The 20,585-nt window shown below is 51.2% G+C and overlaps 1 protein-coding gene across 7 annotated transcripts in view; it reads left to right on the forward strand.

Moving 5' to 3' along the window:
• The window catches only part of gatad2b (GATA zinc finger domain containing 2B), a 117,900-nt gene extending 113,544 nt beyond the window's left edge, over positions 1-4,356 (forward strand). For 4 of the 7 annotated variants that reach the window (XM_060820674.1, XM_060820673.1, XM_060820675.1 and 1 more), the window contains exon 12: positions 2,345-4,355. In XM_060820674.1, coding sequence (XP_060676657.1) covers positions 2,345-2,478 — 134 coding nt within the window. In that variant the 3' untranslated portion in view covers positions 2,479-4,355. Of the gene's footprint in view, positions 1-2,344 lie in introns of all 7 variants that reach the window. The other 3 variants (XM_060820678.1, XM_060820680.1, XM_060820679.1) reach the window with 1 other exon arrangement.
• The last annotated feature ends 16,229 nt before the right edge of the window (positions 4,357-20,585 follow it).

The raw sequence follows: 20,585 nt of genomic DNA on the forward strand, positions 1-20,585 counted from the left end.
GGAGCTTTACTCTGTATCTCACCCTGTGCTGTCCCTGTCCTGGGAGAGTTTGATGGGGGAACAGTGTAGAGGGAGCTTTACCCTGTATCTAACCCTGTGCTGTCCCTGTCCTGGGAGAGTTTGATGGTGGGACAGTGTAGAGGGAGCTTTACTCTGTATCTAACCCTGTGCTGTCCCTGTCCTGGGAGTGTTTGATGGTGGGACAGTGTAGAGGGAGCTTTACTCTGTATCTCACCCTGTGCTGTCCCTGTCCTGGGAGTGTTTGATGGGGGGTCAGTGTAGAGGGAGCTTTACCCTCTATCTAACCCTGTGCTGTCCCTGTCCTGGGAGTGTTTGATGGGGGGGTCAGTGTAGAGGGAGCTTTACCCTGTATCTAACCCTGTGCTGTCCCTGTCCTGGGAGTGTTTGATGGTGGGACAGTGTAGAGGGAGCTTTACCCTGTATCTAACGCTGTGCTGTCCCTGTCCTGGGAGTGTTTGATGGTGGGACAGTGTAGAGGGAGCTTTACCCTGTATCTAACCCTGTGCTGTCCCTGTCCTGGGAGTGTTTGATAGCGACAGTGTAGAGGGAGCTCTCCGCTACGTTAAGATGGTTCGGCGAAATTAATTTAACTTGAGGTGACGTGAACTGACGTGTGTGACAGCAGAAGCACAGCTCAGGATAGACTTGGGGACCTGTTTGCAAACCCAGCGGCCAGTGTTCGAATGGTCAGTGAACAGTCAGTAAAGTGCCCCGGGTGGAGGGTGGTGGGTGGTGGGCGGGGTGGGCTGGGTTGCTGAGGGTCTGAAAGAGGCCTTGGGGATGTGAGTGTTGTCTTTGACCCAGCCCTACCTGGGTATCCCTGGGCTGCAGCCCCAGAATCCGCTCGTGTTGACACCTGGATTGGGATGGGGGCAGCAGCAGTGGGTTCCTGAGTCTGCCACTGTGGCATCAGTGCCACACTCTGCAGTGGGTACAGGGTACCATGGTGGGGGTAGAGGGGGAGCAGAGAGTGTGGGGGAAGCACTCATCCAGGCATCTCAGTCGCACACCCACCCTGTCTCCACTTGAGACAGACCACCCCTTTGTAACGGCTCTGACTGTGAGGGCAGTGTGGCACTCCCTCAGTGCGACACCAGGCCCGGTGGGAGGTGCGGGGGGGGGGGGTGGTGGTAATCGACGGCGCCCTTTGCCCCCACAGTGGAAGTCGGAGTCGACAGATCTGTTATTGACACCCGCCCACACCCATCCTTCCTACCACCAAAGGCCCCTCACCAACAAATACTGGGCAGGTCAGCCCTGACTTGGAGGTTTATGCCCACAGTGGGAGGGCGTGTGGGGGAACACAAACCCTGGCAGTGCCGCCCGCCCATTCCCCTTCACTAACCTGCTGGCCCACTGCCTGTGCCAGTTGGCAAGGTCCAGACACCGAGTCGCTGGGTGCAGAGACCACCCCTCCATCCCGTGTCTGAGCTGAGGGGACGCAGGGATTAATGTTGAGATCAATGTCAGCGTGCAGTCCCTTCTGAACTCCACCCCCCCGCACCTGCTCACTCTCCACTCCCTTCAACTTGGTTCAGTGGAAAGGAGGTTCCATTGGTACAACTCTGGGCTGCACTGGGCCTGGTTGTCCTGGGGTGCCCACCCTCCAACTGAGATGGTCCCCTTCCCCTTCTGGGGCTGGCACGGTGGCTCAGTGGTTAGCGCCGCTGCCTCATGGCGTCAGGGACCAAGGATTTACTCCAAGCCTCGGGGTGACTGTCTGTGTGGGGTTTGCACATTCTCCCCGTGTCTATGTGGGTTTCCTCCCACAATCCAAAGATGTGCAGGTTAGGGTGGATTGGCCGTGCTACATTGTCCCATAGTACCCAGGGATGTGCAGGTTAGGGTGGATTGGCCATGCTAAATTGTCCCCTAGTGCCCAGGGATGTACAGGTTAGGGTGGATTGACCATGCTAAATTGTCCCATAGTGCCCCGGGATGTGCAGGTTAGGGTGGATTGACCATGCTAAATTGTCCCATAGTGCCCCGGGATGTGCAGGTTAGGGTGGATTGACCATGCTAAATTGTCCCATAGTGCCCCGGGATGTGCAGGTTAGAGGGGCTAGCCACGGGAAATGCACAAATACAGGGTTGGGCCAGGGGGTGGTGGGTTGCTGTCCGGAGAGTTGGTGCTGACTGGATGGGCCGAATGGCCTCTTCACACACTGTAATGATTCTATGACTCTATGAATACTAATCAATCCCCACACCTCTTACCCCCTCCCTTTCTGACTAGATTTGACTCTCAGACATGTTTCCTTTTCTCTCTCTCTCTCTCTCTCTCGCCCTCCTTGTTTTGTTGCTGTTGTCGTTTCTCCCACAGGGGTCAGCATGTCGTACATCAATGCTGGGGTCGGAGGTCAGAAGGGCTCGTCCTTGGCGGACCGTCAGCGCGAGTATCTGCTGGACATGATTCCCCCCAGGCCCATCTCCCAGTCCATCAGCACGCCCAAGTGAAGGGCTGCTCCCGTCGCATGCAGTGCCTGTCCTGGTGCCTCGTTACTTAACCCGCCGCTTCGGAGGGAGCAGAACCCCCCTACTTTACCCCCTCCCCTTCCCTCCTCCACACTCCTGCTCCTCCCGGCCCCACCCTCAACCCCAGTATTATCGTTCTCTGTATCTGTTGCTAACCATGTCCTCAGCCTTGTGGGGGTGGGGGAATGGAGAATGGGCTTCCCCGACGCTCTGCTGCTCGCACCACCTCACAATGCAAGTGGCAGCCTTCAGGAAGGGGTGTGTGTGTGCGTGTGTGTGTCTGTCTATCTGTGTGTCAGTGTGTGGGTATATGTGGGAGTGTGTGTCTGCATGTGATTATATGTGGGAGTGTGTGTCTGTGTGTGAGTATATGAGCATGAGCACACACGTGCCTGTACGGGTATGTGTGTGCATGTGTGCACCTGTACGTGTGCCTGTATGTGTGTGCATGTGTGCACCTGTACCTGTAAGTGTGTGCACCTGTACCTGGGTGCCTGTATGTGTGCACCTGTACCTGTAAGTGTGTGCATGTGTACCTGTACCTGAGTGCCTGTATGTGTGTGCATGTGTGCACCTGTACCTGTAAGTGTGTGCATGTGTACATCTGTACCTGAGTGTCTGTATGTGTGCACCTGTACCTGAGTGCCTGTAAGTGTGTGCATGTGTACACCTGTACCTGAGTGCCTGTAAGTGTGTGCATGTGTACACCTGTACCTGAGTGCCTGTAAGTGTGTGCATGTGTGCACCTGTACCTGGGTGCCTGTATGTGTGCACCTGTACCTGAGTGCCTGTATGTCTGTGCATGTGTGCACCTGTACCTGAGTGCCTGTATGTGTGTGCATGTGTACATCTGTACCTGAGTGTCTGTATGTGTGCACCTGTACCTGAGTGCCTGTAAGTGTGTGCATGTGTACACCTGTACCTGAGTACCTGTAAGTGTGTGCATGTGTACATCTGTACCTGAGTGTCTGTATGTGTGTGCACCTGTACCTGGGTGCCTGTATGTGTGCACCTGTACCTGTAAGTGTGTGCATGTGTACACCTGTACCTGAGTGCCTGTAAGTGTGTGCATGTGTGCACCTGTACCTGGGTGCCTGTATGTGTGCACCTGTACCTGTAAGTGTGTGCATGTGTGCACCTGTACCTGGGTGCCTGTATGTGTGCACCTGTACCTGTAAGTGTGTGCATGTGTGCACCTGTACCTGGGTGCCTGTATGTGTGCACCTGTACCTGTGTGTGCATGTGTGCACCTGTACCTGGGTGCCTGTATGTGTGCACCTGTACCTGTAAGTGTGTGCTTGTGTGCACCTGTACCTGGGTGCCTGTATGTGTGCACCTGTACCTGTGTGTGCATGTGTGCACCTGTACCTGGGTGCCTGTATGTGTGCACCTGTACCTGTAAGTGTGTGCTTGTGTGCACCTGTACCTGGGTGCCTGTATGTGTGCACCTGTACCTGTAAGTGTGTGCATGTGTACACCTGTACCTGAGTGCCTGTATGTGTGTGCATGTGTGCACTTGTACCTGCGTGCCTGTGTGTGTACCTGTGTGCATGCATGCTTGAACCTGTGTCTGTATGGGTACGCCTGTATGTGTGTGTACATGTGCCTGTGTGTGTGTTTACCTGTTGTTTTCCTGCTTCCTCTCCCTCCATCACCCTCTTTGCCCCTGACGACAGCTGCTTTCCCTGGGCACCTCAGGGTACCCGTAATACTCACTTGGCCCAATTTGGCGTGTCACAGAGGCAGCAGAGGGATTTCACTCGATGCCCAGCTCGTGCTCTGACTGGTGTGTTCTGGCGGAGAAGGGGGTGAGGGATGGGGGTGAGTAGAAGGGAAGGGAGCAGCAGCAGGTGGTGAGCTGGGTCCCCTGGGTGGGGGGAGAGGGGTAGGGTGGGAGCCAAGACCTGGAGAAGCACAAACCGTGACTGTGCCGAGAGGTGGAGCCTCTGCAGCCCTGATTTGTTTTTTGTGGGCGGGGTATTCTTTCTGCATGTCTGTGTGTGTGAGTATTTGTGGGGGGGGAGGGGGTCTGTGTGTGTGTATTTGGGGGTGGTGTATATGGGGCTGTGTGTATCTGTGTGTGAGTATTAGTGGGGGAGAATGTGTTGAGTATATGTGGGAGTGTGTGTGTGTGTATATATGTGGGTGTGTGGGAATGTGTGTTTGTGTGAGTATATGTAGGAGTGTGTGTGTGTGTGTATATATGTGGGTGTGTGGGAATGTGTGTTTGTGTGAGTATATGTAGGAGTGTGTGTCTGTGAGTATATGTGTGTATATGTGGGAGTGTGTCTGTGTGTGTATATATGTGGGAGTGTGTCTGTGTGTGTATATATGTGGGCGTGTGTGTCTGTGTGTGAGTATATGTGGGAGTGTGTGTCTGTGTGTGTATATATGTGGGCGTGTGTGTCTGTGTGTGAGTATATGTGGGAGCGTGTGTCTGTGTGTGTATATGTGGGAGTGTGTGTCTGTGTGTAAGTATATGTGGGAGTGTGTGTCTGTGTGTGAGTATATGTGGGAGCGTGTGTCTGTGTGTGTATATGTGGGAGTGTGTATCTGTGTGTAAGTATATGTGGGAGTGTGTGTCTGAGAGTATATGTGTGTGAGCATATGTAGGAATGTGTGTCTGTGAGTATATGTGGGAGTTTGTGTGTGAGTATATGTGTGTGTATATGTAGGAGTGTGTGTCTGTGTGTGTGTAAATGTAGGAGTGTGTGTGTGAGTATATGTGAGAGTGTGTGTCTGTGTGTGAGTATATGTGGGAGTGTGTGTCTGTGTGTGAGTATATCTGGGAGTGTGTGTCTGTGTGTGATTATATGTGGGAGTGTGTGTGAGTATATGTGTGTGAGTACATGTGAGAGTGTGTGTGTCAGTATATGTGGGAGGTGTATCTATGTGCGAGTGCATGTGGGAGTGTATGTCAGTAAATGTGGGGAGTGTATTTGTGTGAGAGTGCATGTGGGAGTGTGTGTTAGTATGTGTGGGGGGTATGTCTGTGAGTATATGTGGGGCGTGTGTCTGTGTGTATGTATGGGGTGTGTGTGTATCAGTATATATGGGGGATGTATCTGTGTGAGTACATGTGGGAGTGTGTGTCAGTATACGTTGGGGAGTGTCTGTGTGTATATATGGGGCGTGTATCTGTGTGTGTGTATATATGGGGTGTGTGTGTGTGTCAGTATATGTGGCAGGTTGGGGTGTCTGTATAAGAGTATATGTGGGGGGCTGTGTGTCAGTGTGAAAGTGTGTGGGAGTATGTATATGTGGGACTGAGAGTGTGGGCATGTGTATGCCTGTGTGTATATGTGGGGGGTGTTTGTGTGTGCCGATATTTGGGAATGTTGGTGTGTGTGAGAGAGGGAGGGTCTGTGTGAGGGGGCCGTTGCTGCAGTGTTTTTTCGGACTGTGGCATGGTTGCACTTTGTAACAGACACTGGCTGCCCAGCCACTTTAAGAACTGGAGAGCTGAAAGCACTCCTGGACTTGTAAATACTTCGGAGTGCCTGTCTGTACCTTTGCAGATTAATCGCAGCTTTGATGTAGGAACAGGATGAGACCCTTGTGTTCTGTCAGCCGTGCATTCAGACCACTGCTGCTCTCTACCTTCACCCCATTGACCTGCTTCTAAACCTTCATATCCCACCCCCTGCACCACCTCCTTTTTAAGCCTGTCAGCACTCCAAGCGTCTCTGTCTCAATTTGGTCCATTGACTGTAATTTAACATGAGGAGGCCCCAGATTTCCCTCCGTCCGGCATACAGACCCGCCCCCTGACATTGCCTCCTCCTCCTCCTCCTCCTCCTCCTCCTCGTCACCAGCTCTGAGTGTTTGAGGCAGACCGGGATGGTCTGCTGAACAGGGCAGCCTGGGCAATCCCTGCCTGGCTTCCAGCGTTCACACCTCGCGGCCTTGCCCACCCACCCACGCGGGCAGGATGGGGGATTAACGCAGGGACCTCCAGCACTTGCCAGTTTGGTCGTGTCGGAGAGACTCCCCTCAGCACAGAAACGGGGCCGTTCTGCCCAGTCCTGCCCATGTCGGCCCTTTGACCGAACTCTCTGATTCTTTCCCGCTGCCACTTAACCTCCGCTCCGAGGGAAACGATGGCAACTTCCCTTAACCCCCCCCCCCCCCCACGCTCTGTCTCGGCATGACCAGGAACCCCTCATCCCCCAGAGTCCTTGGGAAAATCTCCCTCAGCGCAACCTCTTCCAAGGTCCATTCTGAGCTCGAGGAGAAAGCTGGAGGTCAGAGCTGAGAGCGCGGTGCTGGAAAAGCGCAGCCGGTCAGGCAGCGTCCGAGGGGCAGGGGAATATGTGTGGAGGAACAGCCTTTCCAGCACCAGGCCCCCCCCATTCTGAGTTCTGTCCGGGCTGACGGTGTTGAAATCCTTAAACGTGACAAAAATTATCGTTGACCTTTGACCGTCGATTGAAGCCACTCCCCCCCGAACGATCCGGGCAGGCGTGGATTGTGACATTGGAATGGCTGTCTCGCTCTGCCTAAACCACCCCCTTCCCCTCCCCCTCCCCCACCCCGGCCCACGTGGCTCCTGCCACCCCTCAGCCCTGAGGCCTAACCTTTACCTGCAGGAGGCTCCCTTACTGGGCGGAATGGGGATGCCAACAGGCTCAGAGCGGTCAGGTTGGGGTGGGAGGGAGGTTTGAACAGGGTCGGGCAGTGGGGATATGACACAGTTGGACCACAGGCAGCTCCCCCTAGGATACAGCAGAGATGGGGCTAAATTTCCCTGCCGTCTGTGGCCTGGGTGTGCCAAGGCAAGGTGTGGAGGGATGTGTGTATGTCTCTGTATGTATGTGCGAGTGTGTGTGTGCGCGCGCGCGAGTCTATGTGGGTGTTTGTCTCTGTGTGTGTTTGTCTCTGTGCACGAGTCTGTGTGTGTGTGTCTGTGTCTCAGTGTCTGTGTGTGTATCCGTGTGTGTGTCTGTGTCTGTGTGTGTATCCGTGTATGTGTGTGTGTGTGTGTGTCTGTTTGTGTGTATCCGTGTGTGTCTGTGTCTCTGTCACTGTGTGTGTCATGCTCAGCGTGTTTGCTCACTTGCAGTTCTCTCACACACGTCCCACCCAGAGCTGGGTGTTTTAAAGAGCTAGTCCACTGGCGAGTGTATTCGGAGCCGGGTGGGGGTGGGGGTTGGGGGCAGTTTGTGAAGAAAGGGATGGACGAGGAGACCCTCTCTCTGCTCCCCTTGGCTGGTGCAGAGGACAGTAGGACACACAGACTCAGTGGAGCCCAGCCTGTCCGAATGGCACCAGGCCCAGCAACGGAGTCCTCAGGCACACTCCAGAAAGGTCCCTGAGCTCTCGATTCTACATTGTATGTGGTTGTTGCTTGTGGGTTGGTGGGTGGGTGGGGGTGATGGGGATGGGGTTTGTGGTAATTGTATATTGAAAAGGTCAAGTTACTCTGCAAGAGACTTAACCTACGGGCCTCTGATCATCTGTTACACGAGATGCCAGCTTTGGGTCAGCTGGCATCCTTCTCTCGGCTCGGAGTTAGCTGGCCCAAGTGGGTTCACCACCTCCCTCCGGAAACTACAGGCCCATAATCCAGGCCGACACCCTCAGAGGCAGTACTGAGGGAGCGGGCACTGTCGGAGGGTCAGTGCTGAGGGAGCGGGCACTGTCGGAGGGTCAGTGCTGAGGGAGCGGGCACTGTCGGAGGGACAGTGCTGAGGGAGTGGGCACTGTTGGAGGGACAGTGCTGAGGGAGTGGGCGCTGTGAGAGGGTCAGTGCTGAGGGAGCGGGCACTGTTGGAGGGACAGTGCTGAGGGAGTGGGCGCTGTGAGAGGGTCAGTACTGAGGGAGTAGGCACTGTTGGAGGGTCAGTGCTGAGGGAGTGGGTGCTGCCGGAGGGTCAGTGCTGAGTGAGTGGGCGCTGTGGGAGGGTCAGTGCTGAGGGAGTGGGTGCTGCCGGAGGGTCAGTGCTGAGTGAGTGGGCGCTGTTGGAGGGACCGTGCTGAGGGAGTGGGCGCTGTGAGAGGGTCAGTACTGAGGGAGCGGGCACTGTTGGAGGGTCAGTGCTGAGGGAGTGGGTGCTGCCGGAGGGTCAGTGCTGAGGGAGTGGGCGCTGTGGGAGGGTCAGTGCTGAGGGAGTGGGCACTGTCGGAGGGTCAGTGCTGAGGGAGCGGGCACTGTCGGAGGGTCAGCGCTGAAGGAGTGGGTGCTGTCGAAGGGTCAGTGCTGAGGGACTGGGCTCTGTCAGAGGGTCAGTGCTGACGGAGTGGGCACTGTCGGAGGGTCAGCGCTGAAGGAGTGGGTGCTGTCGGAGGGTCAGTGCTGAGGGACTGGGCTCTGTCAGAGGGTCAGTGCTGTGGGAGCGGGCACTGTCGGAGGGTCAGCGCTGAAGGAGTGGGTGCTGTCGGAGGGTCAGTGCTGAGGGACTGGGCTCTGTCAGAGGGTCAGTGCTGACGGAGTGGGCACTTTCAGAGGGTCAGTGCTGAGGGAGCAGGCGCTGTCGGACGGTCAGCGCTGAGTGTGGGTGCTGTCGGAGGGTCAGTGCTGAGGGAGTCTGTGCTGTTGGAGGGTCAGTGCTAAGAGACTGGGCACTGTCAGAGGGTCAGCGCTGAGGGAGTGGGCACTGTCGGAGAGTCAGTGCTGAGGGAGTGGGCGCTGTCAGAGGGTCAGTGCTGAGGGAGTGGGCGCTGTCAGAGGGTCAGTGCTGAGGGAGTGGGTGCTGTGGGAGGGTCAGTACTGAGGGAGCAGGCACTGTCGGAGGGTCAGTGCTGAGGGAGTGGGTGCTGTGGGAGGGTCAGTGCTGAAGGAGCGGGCACTGTGGGAGGGTCAGCACTGAGGGAGTAGGCACTGTGGAAGGGTCAGCGCTGAGAGAGTGGGCGCTGTCGCAAGGTCAGTGCTGAGAGATTGGGCACTGTCAGTGGGTCAGTGCTGAGGGAGTGCCGCACTGTCGGAGGGTCAGTGCTGAGGGAGTGCCGCACTGTCGGAGGGTCAGTGCTGAGGGAGTGCCGCACTGTCGGAGGGTCAGTGCTGAGGGAGTGCCGCACTGTCGGAGGGTCAGTGCTGAGGGAGTGCCGCACTGTCCGAGGGTCAGTGCTGAGGGAGTGCCGCACTGTTGGAGGCTCAGTGCTGCACTGTCCGTGGGTCAGTGCTGAGGGAGTGGCGCACTGTTGGAGGGTCAGTGCTGAGGGAGTGCCGCACTGTCAGTGGGTCAGTGCTGAGGGAATGGCGCACTGTCAGTGAATCAGTGCTGAGGGAGTGCCACACTGTCAGTGGTGCTGTCTGTCGGTCAAGACGTTAAACCTAGGCCCCGTCTGCCTCTTCAGGCGGACGTTAAAGATTCCTCTTGTACAGAAGAGCAGGGTTTGAGGTGGGGGGTGGGCTGAAGTTTGGGACTGACGGGGGTGGGGGGGTGGGGTGAGGCTTTGTGGAGGCGATTGTTCTTCCCAGTTACCACAGTGGGCACAATCCCCTTCATTTACCCTCTGGAGGGGTGTTGAGCGCGTGCTGGCTGCCGTGTTCCACCCCACCAGACCATGCGCACATGTGGGAAGGGGACTAAGCCCCGAGCGGTGCTCTTGGGAATGGCGATGATCCTGCAGCTTGGTAACGCTCATAGCAGGAGAGAGGGGGAAGGGGGTGGTGTGTGTGTGTGTGTGTGTGTGTGTGTGTGTGTGTGTGTGAGGGACAGACGATGGGTCAACTTCCCCAGGAGTGGTCCTGAACAGACAACGTTGTCCACGTCAAAACTTGTGCAACATTTGGCGCTGTTGACCTCAGTCAAACCCAAGATGCTCGTTTCCTGATGTTCCTTGTGTACACAGTCTCCTGTATATCTGAACGTGACTGCATCGGGTAATGTAAATGGTTTTTAAACAGCATGTTACAGTTTGAACTGGACATTAACTGTCCTTTATCCCCCTCCCCCCCTCTCTCTCTCTCGTAACAGAGTCAATCCCTCCCAACGCAGCCCCTTCCTCTCTCCCCGCCTCGGTTTTTCATTTTACAAGTTTAATTTAGGCAAACCGAATTTTTCTTTCTTCCATTTTGCTTTTTTTTTTAAAAAAAAAGATTTTTTCTGTATCGTTGTTGCTAAGCCTGTTTTATCATTTTGTATTGTGCTAGATTTGTGTACTTTGGCAATGTAGTACAGATGTTATATACCAATGGGAGTACAAACTGCCAACAGACAGTCATCCAATGGCTAGGGAAAACAAAACAAAAAGAAATAAGCAAGTTTTTCAAAAAAAAAGACCTTTGTAGTATTTATTACTTGCAGGTTGTGTTTAAAATAAGGGAGCCAGTGAAATCTCCTCTGTGAGATGGTGTACGTGCTATTAAAACTATCAGGTGAATTTATCTGACTCCGGTCTCGCGTTTCCCTTTCTTCCTGGCGCTCAGCACGGTGACCACTCGACCCGTCATATTGTCGCCGGCTCTGCAAAGGGAGCAGCTCCGCCATTCCCGGGGTGGGGGGGGGGAGGATCCCAGCTTCCCCATCCGTCGAACCTGCCACCCCCATCTGCGAGATCTTTGTGTCATAGAGATGTACAGCACGGAAACAGAGCCTTCTGTCCATCTTGTCCACGCCGACCAGATATCCCAACCCAATCTAGTCCCACCTGCCAGCACCCGGCCCATATCCTCCCCCCAAACCCTTCCTATTCATATACTCATCCAAATGCCTTTTAGATGTGGCAATTGTACCAGCCTCCACCACTTCCTCTGGCAGCTCATTCCATACACGTACCATCCTCTGTGTGAAAAATTTGCCCCTTAGATCTCTTATATCTTTCCCCTCTCACCCTAAACTTATGCCCCTCTAGTTCTGGATTCCCCCACCCCAGGGAAAAGACTTTGCCTATTTACCCTATCCATGCCCCTCATGGTTTTATAAACCTCTATAAGGTCACCCCTCAGCCTCCGACGCTCCAGGGAAAACAGCCCCAGCCTGTTCAGCCTCTCCCTATAGCTCAACCCTGGCAACATCCTTGTAAATCTTTTCTGAACCCTTTCAAGTTTCACAACATCTTTCCGATAGGAAGGAGACCAGAATTGCACGTAATATTCCAACAGTGGCCTAACCAATGTCCTGTACAGCCGCCACATGACCTCCCAACTCCTGTACTCAATACTCTGACCAATAAAGGAAAGCATACCAAACGCTGCCTTCACTGTCCTATCGACCTGCGATTCCACTTTCAAGGAGCTATGAACCTGCACTCCAAGGTCTCTCTGTTCAGCAACACTCCCCAGGACCTTATTATAGTCCAGCATTGGATTATAACCTGGTGTTGTGAGATTTTTAACTGAATCGTTCTGCGTCGTATGTTTTTCAATTTTCCCAAAAATATGCCCTCAACATTTGCAAAAGCACATTTCAAAGCTGTTCAAAATGGTCGTTGCGTTAAAGGGTGCTGAGATTTAATTTGTCTCTGCCCAGCGTGACCACACGCACGTGTCTTAATGTAATTGTGAGGCTTTCGATCAGTTTTATTTCTCGGGATTTGAGTGACACAGGCAACACCAGCCCTTAGTTACGCTCAGACCGACGGACAGCAACCCCCCCCCCGTCGGTGTAGGAGGGAGTCTGGAGTCACGTGTAGGCCCAGACTGGGGGAGGCCGGCAGATTTCCCTCCCCCATTCGTGAATCTGGTGGAGATGTTACCTCCAACTAGTTGTCACGGTCACCGAGACCACCAATAGTCACACCTCACTGGGTTAGAGTGCAGGAGACAGAGCCCCTTCATTCCCAGAGACGACACAACCGTCAAAGACTTTTAATGATTGGCGGAATCCCCCAGCTTCCAGGGTCATAGAATACACGGACGGGTTTCTGTACTGAACAAAAGTTGCTGCTTACTACGAGTAATTTGCCTCTGGCTTCAGGGAAAAATATAAACTGTTGGACATAACTATGAATTAAAATTCCAGTTCCCTATAAACTGACATACCCATGGAGAGAGGGGAGGAAAAACATGGGTATTGTGGACATGGGGAAAACTGGGAGGTGTTTACAGGATCTGCTGAGATGATTCTTGTTCAGAATACTGCTGCTCAATCTTCCTTCTCCAGATGCTTCTACTAGTTTGTAAAAGGGGCAGGGTGGCTGATTCACTGCTTAAAGAGTCTCTGACTTATTGATTAAAGGTAAAAGTAACAGCCAAACCAAAGGTAATCTGGCTTTCTTTAGGCTTAAAGCAGCTTTTAATGCGGAGAACAGAGAGAGAGAGTTCCTGAGCACGGCTTGGTTTGAAGGCCTCTGTGTATCTTTCCTTTACCAAGATGGCCCACACTGCAGCAAGCAGACAGGCCTTCCTTTACCAAGATGGCGTAATGCCTTTCCTGTTCACTGCTCAGCTACCAAATCACTTCGTTGATTTTATTTTTGTTTTGAAGGAGTCAAGCTTTCCAAATAATAGCATGATGTCAGAAATGCTTACCCCAACTCAAAGGTGACTTGCGATTGAATCAGGAGCGTGCTCTTCTCTCGTTGCCACTGAAATACTCCACAGAGGCCAGTATCCCATCACTAAGTCACCCATTATTTACGTGTGGAGAGATCACTTCATTGTCGGCAGGCGGAAGGCCTTTGCTATTGGTCAGTAGTCACCTGCACACAAACCAATCAGCTGCCTGTAGCCAGTCAAAGCTCCATTTGTACACTGCCCCATGGTTCCAGTTTACCTGCGAACACAACTGTAACCAATAGCTGTGTAAACAGTGCTCACAATGAGGATCAAATAAGTTGCTTTCACACCTTGCAGCAATCCTGGGTTTTAAAACCGTTCTCATTTTAGCCCATAATTTTTTTAAAAAGCACAAAACTGAGAAGTGTGGTCTCAACATGCTGGTAGATTTTATTAAGTGGATTTGAATCCATGTACCCTAGAGCATTAGTCTGGTTCCTGGATTACTAGCCCTGGGAAATTACCAATGCACCACATCACTCTTCAGTTACAATTGCACGATTAACATGTTGTATATTCACGGGATGTGGGCATTGATGGCCAGTAGTTAATGCCTTCCATAATTACCCCCTTGGGAGGGTGGGGGGTGACCCACCACCTTGAAACGCTGCCCCCCTCCCCCCCCATGTGGTGTAGGGAAGCTCCACCCAGAAGCGTTGGGGAGGGAGGGAGTTCCAGAATTTGGACATTGAAGAAATGGCTGATGTGTTTCCAAGTCGAGATCGCGTGTGGGGGGGTTGCCTCACAAGAGAACTGGCCGGGGGAGGTGGTGTTACCATGTACCTGCTGGCCTCGCCCTTTTAGGGTGGTCATGGGTTGAGAAGGTGGTCAGGAGCCTTGGTGAGTGGGTCTTGTAAATGGTACACACTGCTGCAACTGCAAATTGGTGGTGGAGGGGGAGTAGATGTTTCTGGATGTGTCATATGGGGCTGCTTTGTCCTGGATGGTGTTGAGCTTCTGGAATATTGGATCTGTCCAACCCCACCCCATCCAGGGCAAATGGGGAGTGTCCCCTCGAATTCCTGCCTTGCTGATAGTAGACAGGCTTTGGTGGGGGGTGGGGAGAGTCAGGAAGTGAGATACTTGCTGCAGGATTCCTAGCAGCTCACCCTCACCTTCTCAAGGGGATAGTAATGGAATGGCCACTATATACTGGCCATCAATGCCCACACCATAGAGCCTCTGACCTGCTTTTGTAGCCAGAGCATTTATATGGCTGGGTCCAGTCCAATTTCTTGTCAGTGGTTGTCTATATCAATGATTGGATGAGAATGTCCAAGGTATGATTAGTGAGTTTGCTGATGACGCTAAAATAGATGGTATCGTGGACAGTGAGGAAGCTGATCAGAAATTACAGCAGGACCTTGACCAGCTGGGGAAGCGTGCCGAGAAATGGCAAACAGAATTTAATAGAGGTAAGTGGAGGACTTGAATTTTGTGAAGTCACACCAAGGTAGGAGTTTCACATTGAATGGTAGGACCTTAAGGAGTGTAGTGGAACAGAGGGAGCTTGGAGTTCGGGTGCAGGGTTCTCTGAAAGTGGAGTCCCAGGTAGACAGGGCAGTGAAGGAGGCTTTTGGCACACTGGCCTTCATCTGTCAGGGCACAGAGTGTAGAAGTTGGGAAGTTATGTTGCAGTTGGACTGGACGTTGGTGAGGCTTGTTCAGAATACTGCTGCTCAATCTTCCTTCTCCAGATGCTTCTACTAGTTTGTAAAAGGGGCAGGGTGGCTGATTCACCGCTTAAAGTATTGTATTCAGTTTTGGTCACCTTGCTATAGGAAGGATGTTGTTAAACTGGAAAGAGCGTGGAAGGAATTTACAAAGGATGTTGCCTGGACTCAATGTTCTGAGTTATAGGGAGGGGGACAAGCGAGGACTTTTTTCTTTACAGCGTAGGAGACTGAGGGAGGGACCTTAGAGAAGTGTATAAGATCATGAGAGGCATGGATAGGGGTGATTGCACTCAGTCTTTTTCCCAGGGTTGGGGAATCGAGGCCATCAGTTTCAGGTTAAAGAATAAAAGGGAGCCTGAGGGGCAACTTTTTAACACTGAGGGTGATATGTATAAGGAATGAGCTGCCCGTGGAGTGGTTGAGGCAGGTGGAATCATAGAGATGTACAGCACGGAAACAGACCCTTCGGTCCAACTCAAAATCGACATTTCAGGCAAGAGCCCCTCATCAGGAATTCCTGATGAAGGGCTCCTGCCCGAAACGTCGATTTTCCTGCTGCTCGGATGCTTCCTGACCTGCTGTGCTTTTCCAGCACCATTCTAATCTTGACTCTGATCTCCAGCATCTGCAGTCCTCACTTTCACCTTTGGATTGGTATGGACGGGTTGGACCAATCTAGTCCCACCTGCCAGCACCCAGCCCATATCCCTCCAAACCCTTCCTATTCAGGTCCCCATCCAGATGCCTCTTAAATGTTGTCATCGTACCAGCCTCCACCACTTCCTCTGGCAGCTCATTCCATATACACACCACCTAAGTTGCCCCTTAGAACTCTTTCGTATCTTTCCCCTCTCACCCTAAACCTATGCCCCTCTAGTTCTGGACTCCTCCACCCAGGGAAAAGACTTTGTCTATTTATCTTATCCATGCCCCTCATGATTTTATAAACCTCTATAAGGTCACCCCTCAGCCTCCAACGCTCCAGGGAAAACAGCCCCAGTCTGTTCAGCCTCTCTCTGTAGCTCAAATCCTCCAACCCTGGCAACATCCTTGTAAATCTTTTCTGAACCCTTTCAAGTTTCACAACATCTTTCCGATAGGAAGGAGACCAGAATTGCACACAATATTCCAACAGTGGCCTAACCAATGTCCTGTACAGCCGCAACATGACCTCCCAACCCCTGTACTCAATACTCTGACCAATAAAGGAAAGCATACCAAACGCCTTCTTCACTATCCTATCTACCTGCGAACTCCACTTTCAAGGAGCTATGAACCTGCACTCCAAGGTCTCTTTGTTCAGCAACACTCCCTAGGACCTTACCATTAAGTGTATAAGTCCTGCTCAGATTTGCTTTCCCAAAATGCAGCACCTCGCATTTATCTGAATTCAACTCCATCTGCCACTTCTCAGCCCATTGGCCCATCTGTACACAGACCCCCTTGGCATTATGGTAGCCCACAAACTGACCAACACACTAAAACAGCAGCTAATGAATTTGAAAGACCCTGTACACACAAGCAAAACAAATGCCATCTATAAAATACCTTGCAAGGACTGTAACAAACACTACATTGGACAAACAGGCAGAAAACTAGCCACCAGGACACATGAACATCAGCTCGCAACAAAAAGACATGACCCACTCTCACTAGTATCCTTATATACAGATGAGGAAGGACACCACTTCGACTGGGACAACACATCCAGCCCAGGACAAGCCAAACAGAGACACATGCGAGAATTCCTCGAAGCATGGCATTCCAACCGGAACTTTATCAGCAAACACATCGATTTGGACCCCTCCTGAGAAAAAGAACAGGAAACGACGTCACCATATGAAATGATGTCACCACAGGAAATGACATCACCAACCCAATGAAACCCAAACATACAAATAGAAAGTGGGCCATACAACCAGCGCTTCGTTCGGAGACTCACTGACGATGTTACCCAGTACGGTGACAAAACGTCTAAACACATACCTTCCAGCTCAGTGAGCAAACCTAAATTCAGAACCTCAACCTGAGCTACAAATCTTCTCAAAGCTCGCTAATCATTTATATCTATAAATTCCAAACAACAGGGATTGGAGCCCTCATCCCTGTGGAATGTAACTGGTCACAGATCTCCAGTCAGAAAAACACCTTTCTATCGCAACTGTCCAGCTCTCCTTCCTATTAACAGGTGGATCGAGCTTCGGAGCCGTGAGGTCTTGTTGCAGCTCTATAAAACTTTGGTTAGACCGCACTTGGAATACTGCGTCCAGTTCTGGTCACCCTATTATAGGAAAGATGTGGATGCTTTGGAGAGGGTTCAGAGGAGGTTTACCAGGATGCTGCCTGGAATGGAGGGCTTATCTTACGAAGAGAGGTTGACTGAGCTCAGACTTTTTTCATTGGAGAAAAGAAGAAAGAGAGGGGACCTAATTGAGGTGTTCAAAATAATGAGAGGCATAGATAGAGTTGATAGCCAGAGACTATTTCCCAGGGCAGAAATTGTTAACACGAGGGGTCATAGCTTTAAGCTGGTTGGAGGAAAGTATAGAGGGGATGTCAGAGGCGGGTTCTTTACACAGAGAGTTGTGGGAGCATGGAATGCGTTGCCAGCAGCAGTTGTGGAAGCGAGGTCATTGGGGATATTTAAGAGACTGCTGGACATGCATATGGTCACAGAACTTTGAGGGTTTGGACATTAGGTTTACCTCACATGAGGATCAATGGTCAGCACAACGTTGTAGGCTGAAGGGCCTGTTCTGTGCTGTACTGTTCTATGGAAGGATGTTGTGAAACTTGAAAGGGTTCAGAAAAGATTTACAAGGATGTTGCCAGGGTTGGAGGGTTTGAGCTACAGGGAGAGGCTGAACAGGCTGGGACTGTTTTCCCTGGAGCGTTGGAGGCTGAGAGGTGACCTTATAGAGGTTTATAAAATCATGAGGGGTATGGATAGGGTAAATGGAAGTCTTTTCCCTGGGGTGGAGGGGTCCAGAATTAGAGGTTTAGGGTGAGAGAGGAAAGATATAAAAGGGATCTAAGGAGCAACCTTTTCACTCAGAGGGTAGTCTGTGTTTGGAATGAGCTGCCAGAGGAAGTGGTGGAGGCTGGTACAATTGCAACATTTAAAAGGCATCTGGATGGGTATATGAATAGGAAGGGTTTGGAGGGATATGGGCCGGGTGCCGGCAGGTGGGACTAGATTGGGTTGGGATATCTGGTCGGCATGGATGAGTTGGACCGAAGGGTCTATTTCTGTGCTGTACATCTCTGAGTCTATGACTCTAAAACAGAATTTAGTATAACTTATTTGATAACCCAACCAACGCGATATCGCGTCTTAATGAAGTTGTTCCAATCTTTGCAACATCCCATAAACACACCCCTTTGGCAAGAATCTTGTCAAACACAGAATCTTACAGACCAGTGAGATTTCAGAGAAAGTTCAGGCAAGATCTCTGGTTAAAACATGGAACTTCTTTTCAGTGTGGCTGCTTCTCTGGGTCCCCAGCAGTGGCTGCTAAAAACTAAACCAAACTATTTTTTAAAAAAAAACCTGATCTAGGAGAACTGGCCACTCCCCTGCTTTTGTTTTCAAGTAGATATTTCCAGACACATCGGAACCTCTGCATTTATGACCCCTCTTGAACAAAACCCAAGGAAAACATAACCTTATTAAAGGGCAGCATTGTGACATTTCTATTAACCAGGCCAGTTCTGTATCCCATCTTACCAACTCACTGCGGGTTGCATATGACTTGACCATTTGTATATCTCTGCCAAGAGTGACCTTGTTCGAAGTCCTTGCTCTGTCCTCATCAGTCATCTTTGTCACTTCCTCAAAAATCTCCAATCAAGTTTGTGAGATAAAACCTCCCCTGAGCACAGCCAAGCTGCTTTCGGTTAATAAGTCCATTTTTTTCCAAACAGGAGTAAATCCTATCCCAAGGAATCTTCTCCAATAATTTCCCTACCACTGATGTGAGGCTGACTGTAATTTCCCAGATTATCCCTGTTGTCCTTCTTAAACAAACAAACAACTACTCTCCAGTCCTGTGGGACCACTCTTGTAATCTGAAGATGACACTTAATGGTAATGTCCGAGGGAGTGTTGCTGAACGAAGAGACCTTGGAGTGCAGGTTCATAGCTCCTTGAAAATGGAGTCGCAGGTAGATAGGATAGTGAAGGAGGCTTTTGGTATGCTTTCCTTTATTGGTCAGAGTATTGAGTACAGGAGTTGGGAGGCCATGTTGCGGCTGTACACGACATTGGTTAGGCCACTGTTGGAATATCGCCTGCAATTCTGGTCTCCTTCCTATCGGAAAGATGTTGTGAAACTTGAAAGGGTTCCGAAAAATTTACAAGGATGTTGCCAGGGTTGGGGGGTTTGAGCTACAGGGAGAGGCTGAACAGACTGGGGCTGTTTTCCCTGGAGCGTCGGAGGCTGAGGGGTGACCTTATAGAAGTTTACAAAATTATGAGGGACGTGAATAGGGTAAATGGGCAAAGTCTTTTCCCTGGTGTCAGGAAGTCCAGAACTAGAGGGGTATTGGTTTAGGGTGAGAGGGGAAAGATGTAATGGAGACCTAAGGGGCAACTTTTTCACCCAGAAGGTGGTGTGTGTATGGAATGAGCTGCCAGAGGAAGTGGTAGAGGCTGGTACAATTACAACATTTAAGAAGCATCTGGATGGGTATATGAATAGGAAGGGTTTGGAGGGATATGGGCCGGGTGCTGGCAGGTGGGACTAGATTGGGTTGGGATATCTGAGTCGGTATGGACGAGATGGGCCGAAGGGTCTGTTTCCGTGCTGTACATCTCTTTGACACAAAGATTTCACACAAGACCCCAACAATTTTCGCACCTGTCTCCCTCGGCATTTGGGAACAGATCCCATTTGGTCCTGGAGGCTTGTCTATCTTAATGCTTTTCAGAACACCATTTGGTTTTTTTTAATATATTGAAACATCCCAGAGTATCAACATAGCCCTCCCGAGATTCCCCATCCACCATGTCCTTTTCCTGAGTCAATAATGATGCAAAATATTTGTTAAGGACCTTACCCATTGCCTCTGTCTCCATGCATAAATTCCCTCCTTTATCCTCGAGTCAACCTACCTTTTCCCTAGCTACCCTCTTGCTTCTTATATACATATAAACCGCCTTGGGATTTCCCTGAATCCCGTTGACTGGTTTAGCCCTCCTAGTTCCTTGCTCGAGTTATTTTCCACCATTTTGATTTCTTCAATGGGTTGCTCTACCTTCAGTTACTTAAACTCTGTGTGTGTCTCTGACTAAACTCTCAATTTTTCATCCTCCAAGGTTACCGAATCTTGCCTCTTTATCCTTCACGTTGACAGGAACACTAATCAACAGGCCTTTAAAACATTCCCACATGCTCGATGTGGATTTAAAGAGCTGCCAGTCCCCCCACTGTCTACACTTCCCCAGTTCCTGCCTAATATTGCCGTACTTATCAGTTTAAAACTTTCACCTGGTAATTGGTAACTTTAACAACTTAGACTTATGATCACTGTTCCCAACATGCTCCACCACTGAAATTTCTGCTGAGTGGGGGAAAAGATTTGCTAACCTCCAATAGGACGACAAAAGCAAACTCTACCAAGACACCCAGAATTCCCGAACAGCTCGCAAGCTGAATCAGACGGCACACAGACAAGGGAATACACTTTAAGCTCCCGTGGACATGACAGAGCACCACAGACATCTCAAAGCCTCAAGAGCAGTTTCACAACCCAGCAATACCAAGGCCACTCAAAGAGCAGGTCAAACAGAGAGGCACCAGCAAAGGACGTGCTGCAGGCACAGGATGATGGAAACACCTCACCACTTCAGAGGAGACATTAACACCTACCTGCGAGGAGGAATGGTACCATCGATACTGTCAGGATGTTGCATTCTGTGAAGGAACAGGACATTCAGCCGGTAACTGTTTTCCAATTAGCAAACTTGCAAC

Source organism: Hemiscyllium ocellatum, chromosome 50, assembly GCF_020745735.1.
Source record: "Hemiscyllium ocellatum isolate sHemOce1 chromosome 50, sHemOce1.pat.X.cur, whole genome shotgun sequence".
Classification (NCBI taxonomy): domain Eukaryota; kingdom Metazoa; phylum Chordata; class Chondrichthyes; order Orectolobiformes; family Hemiscylliidae; genus Hemiscyllium; species Hemiscyllium ocellatum.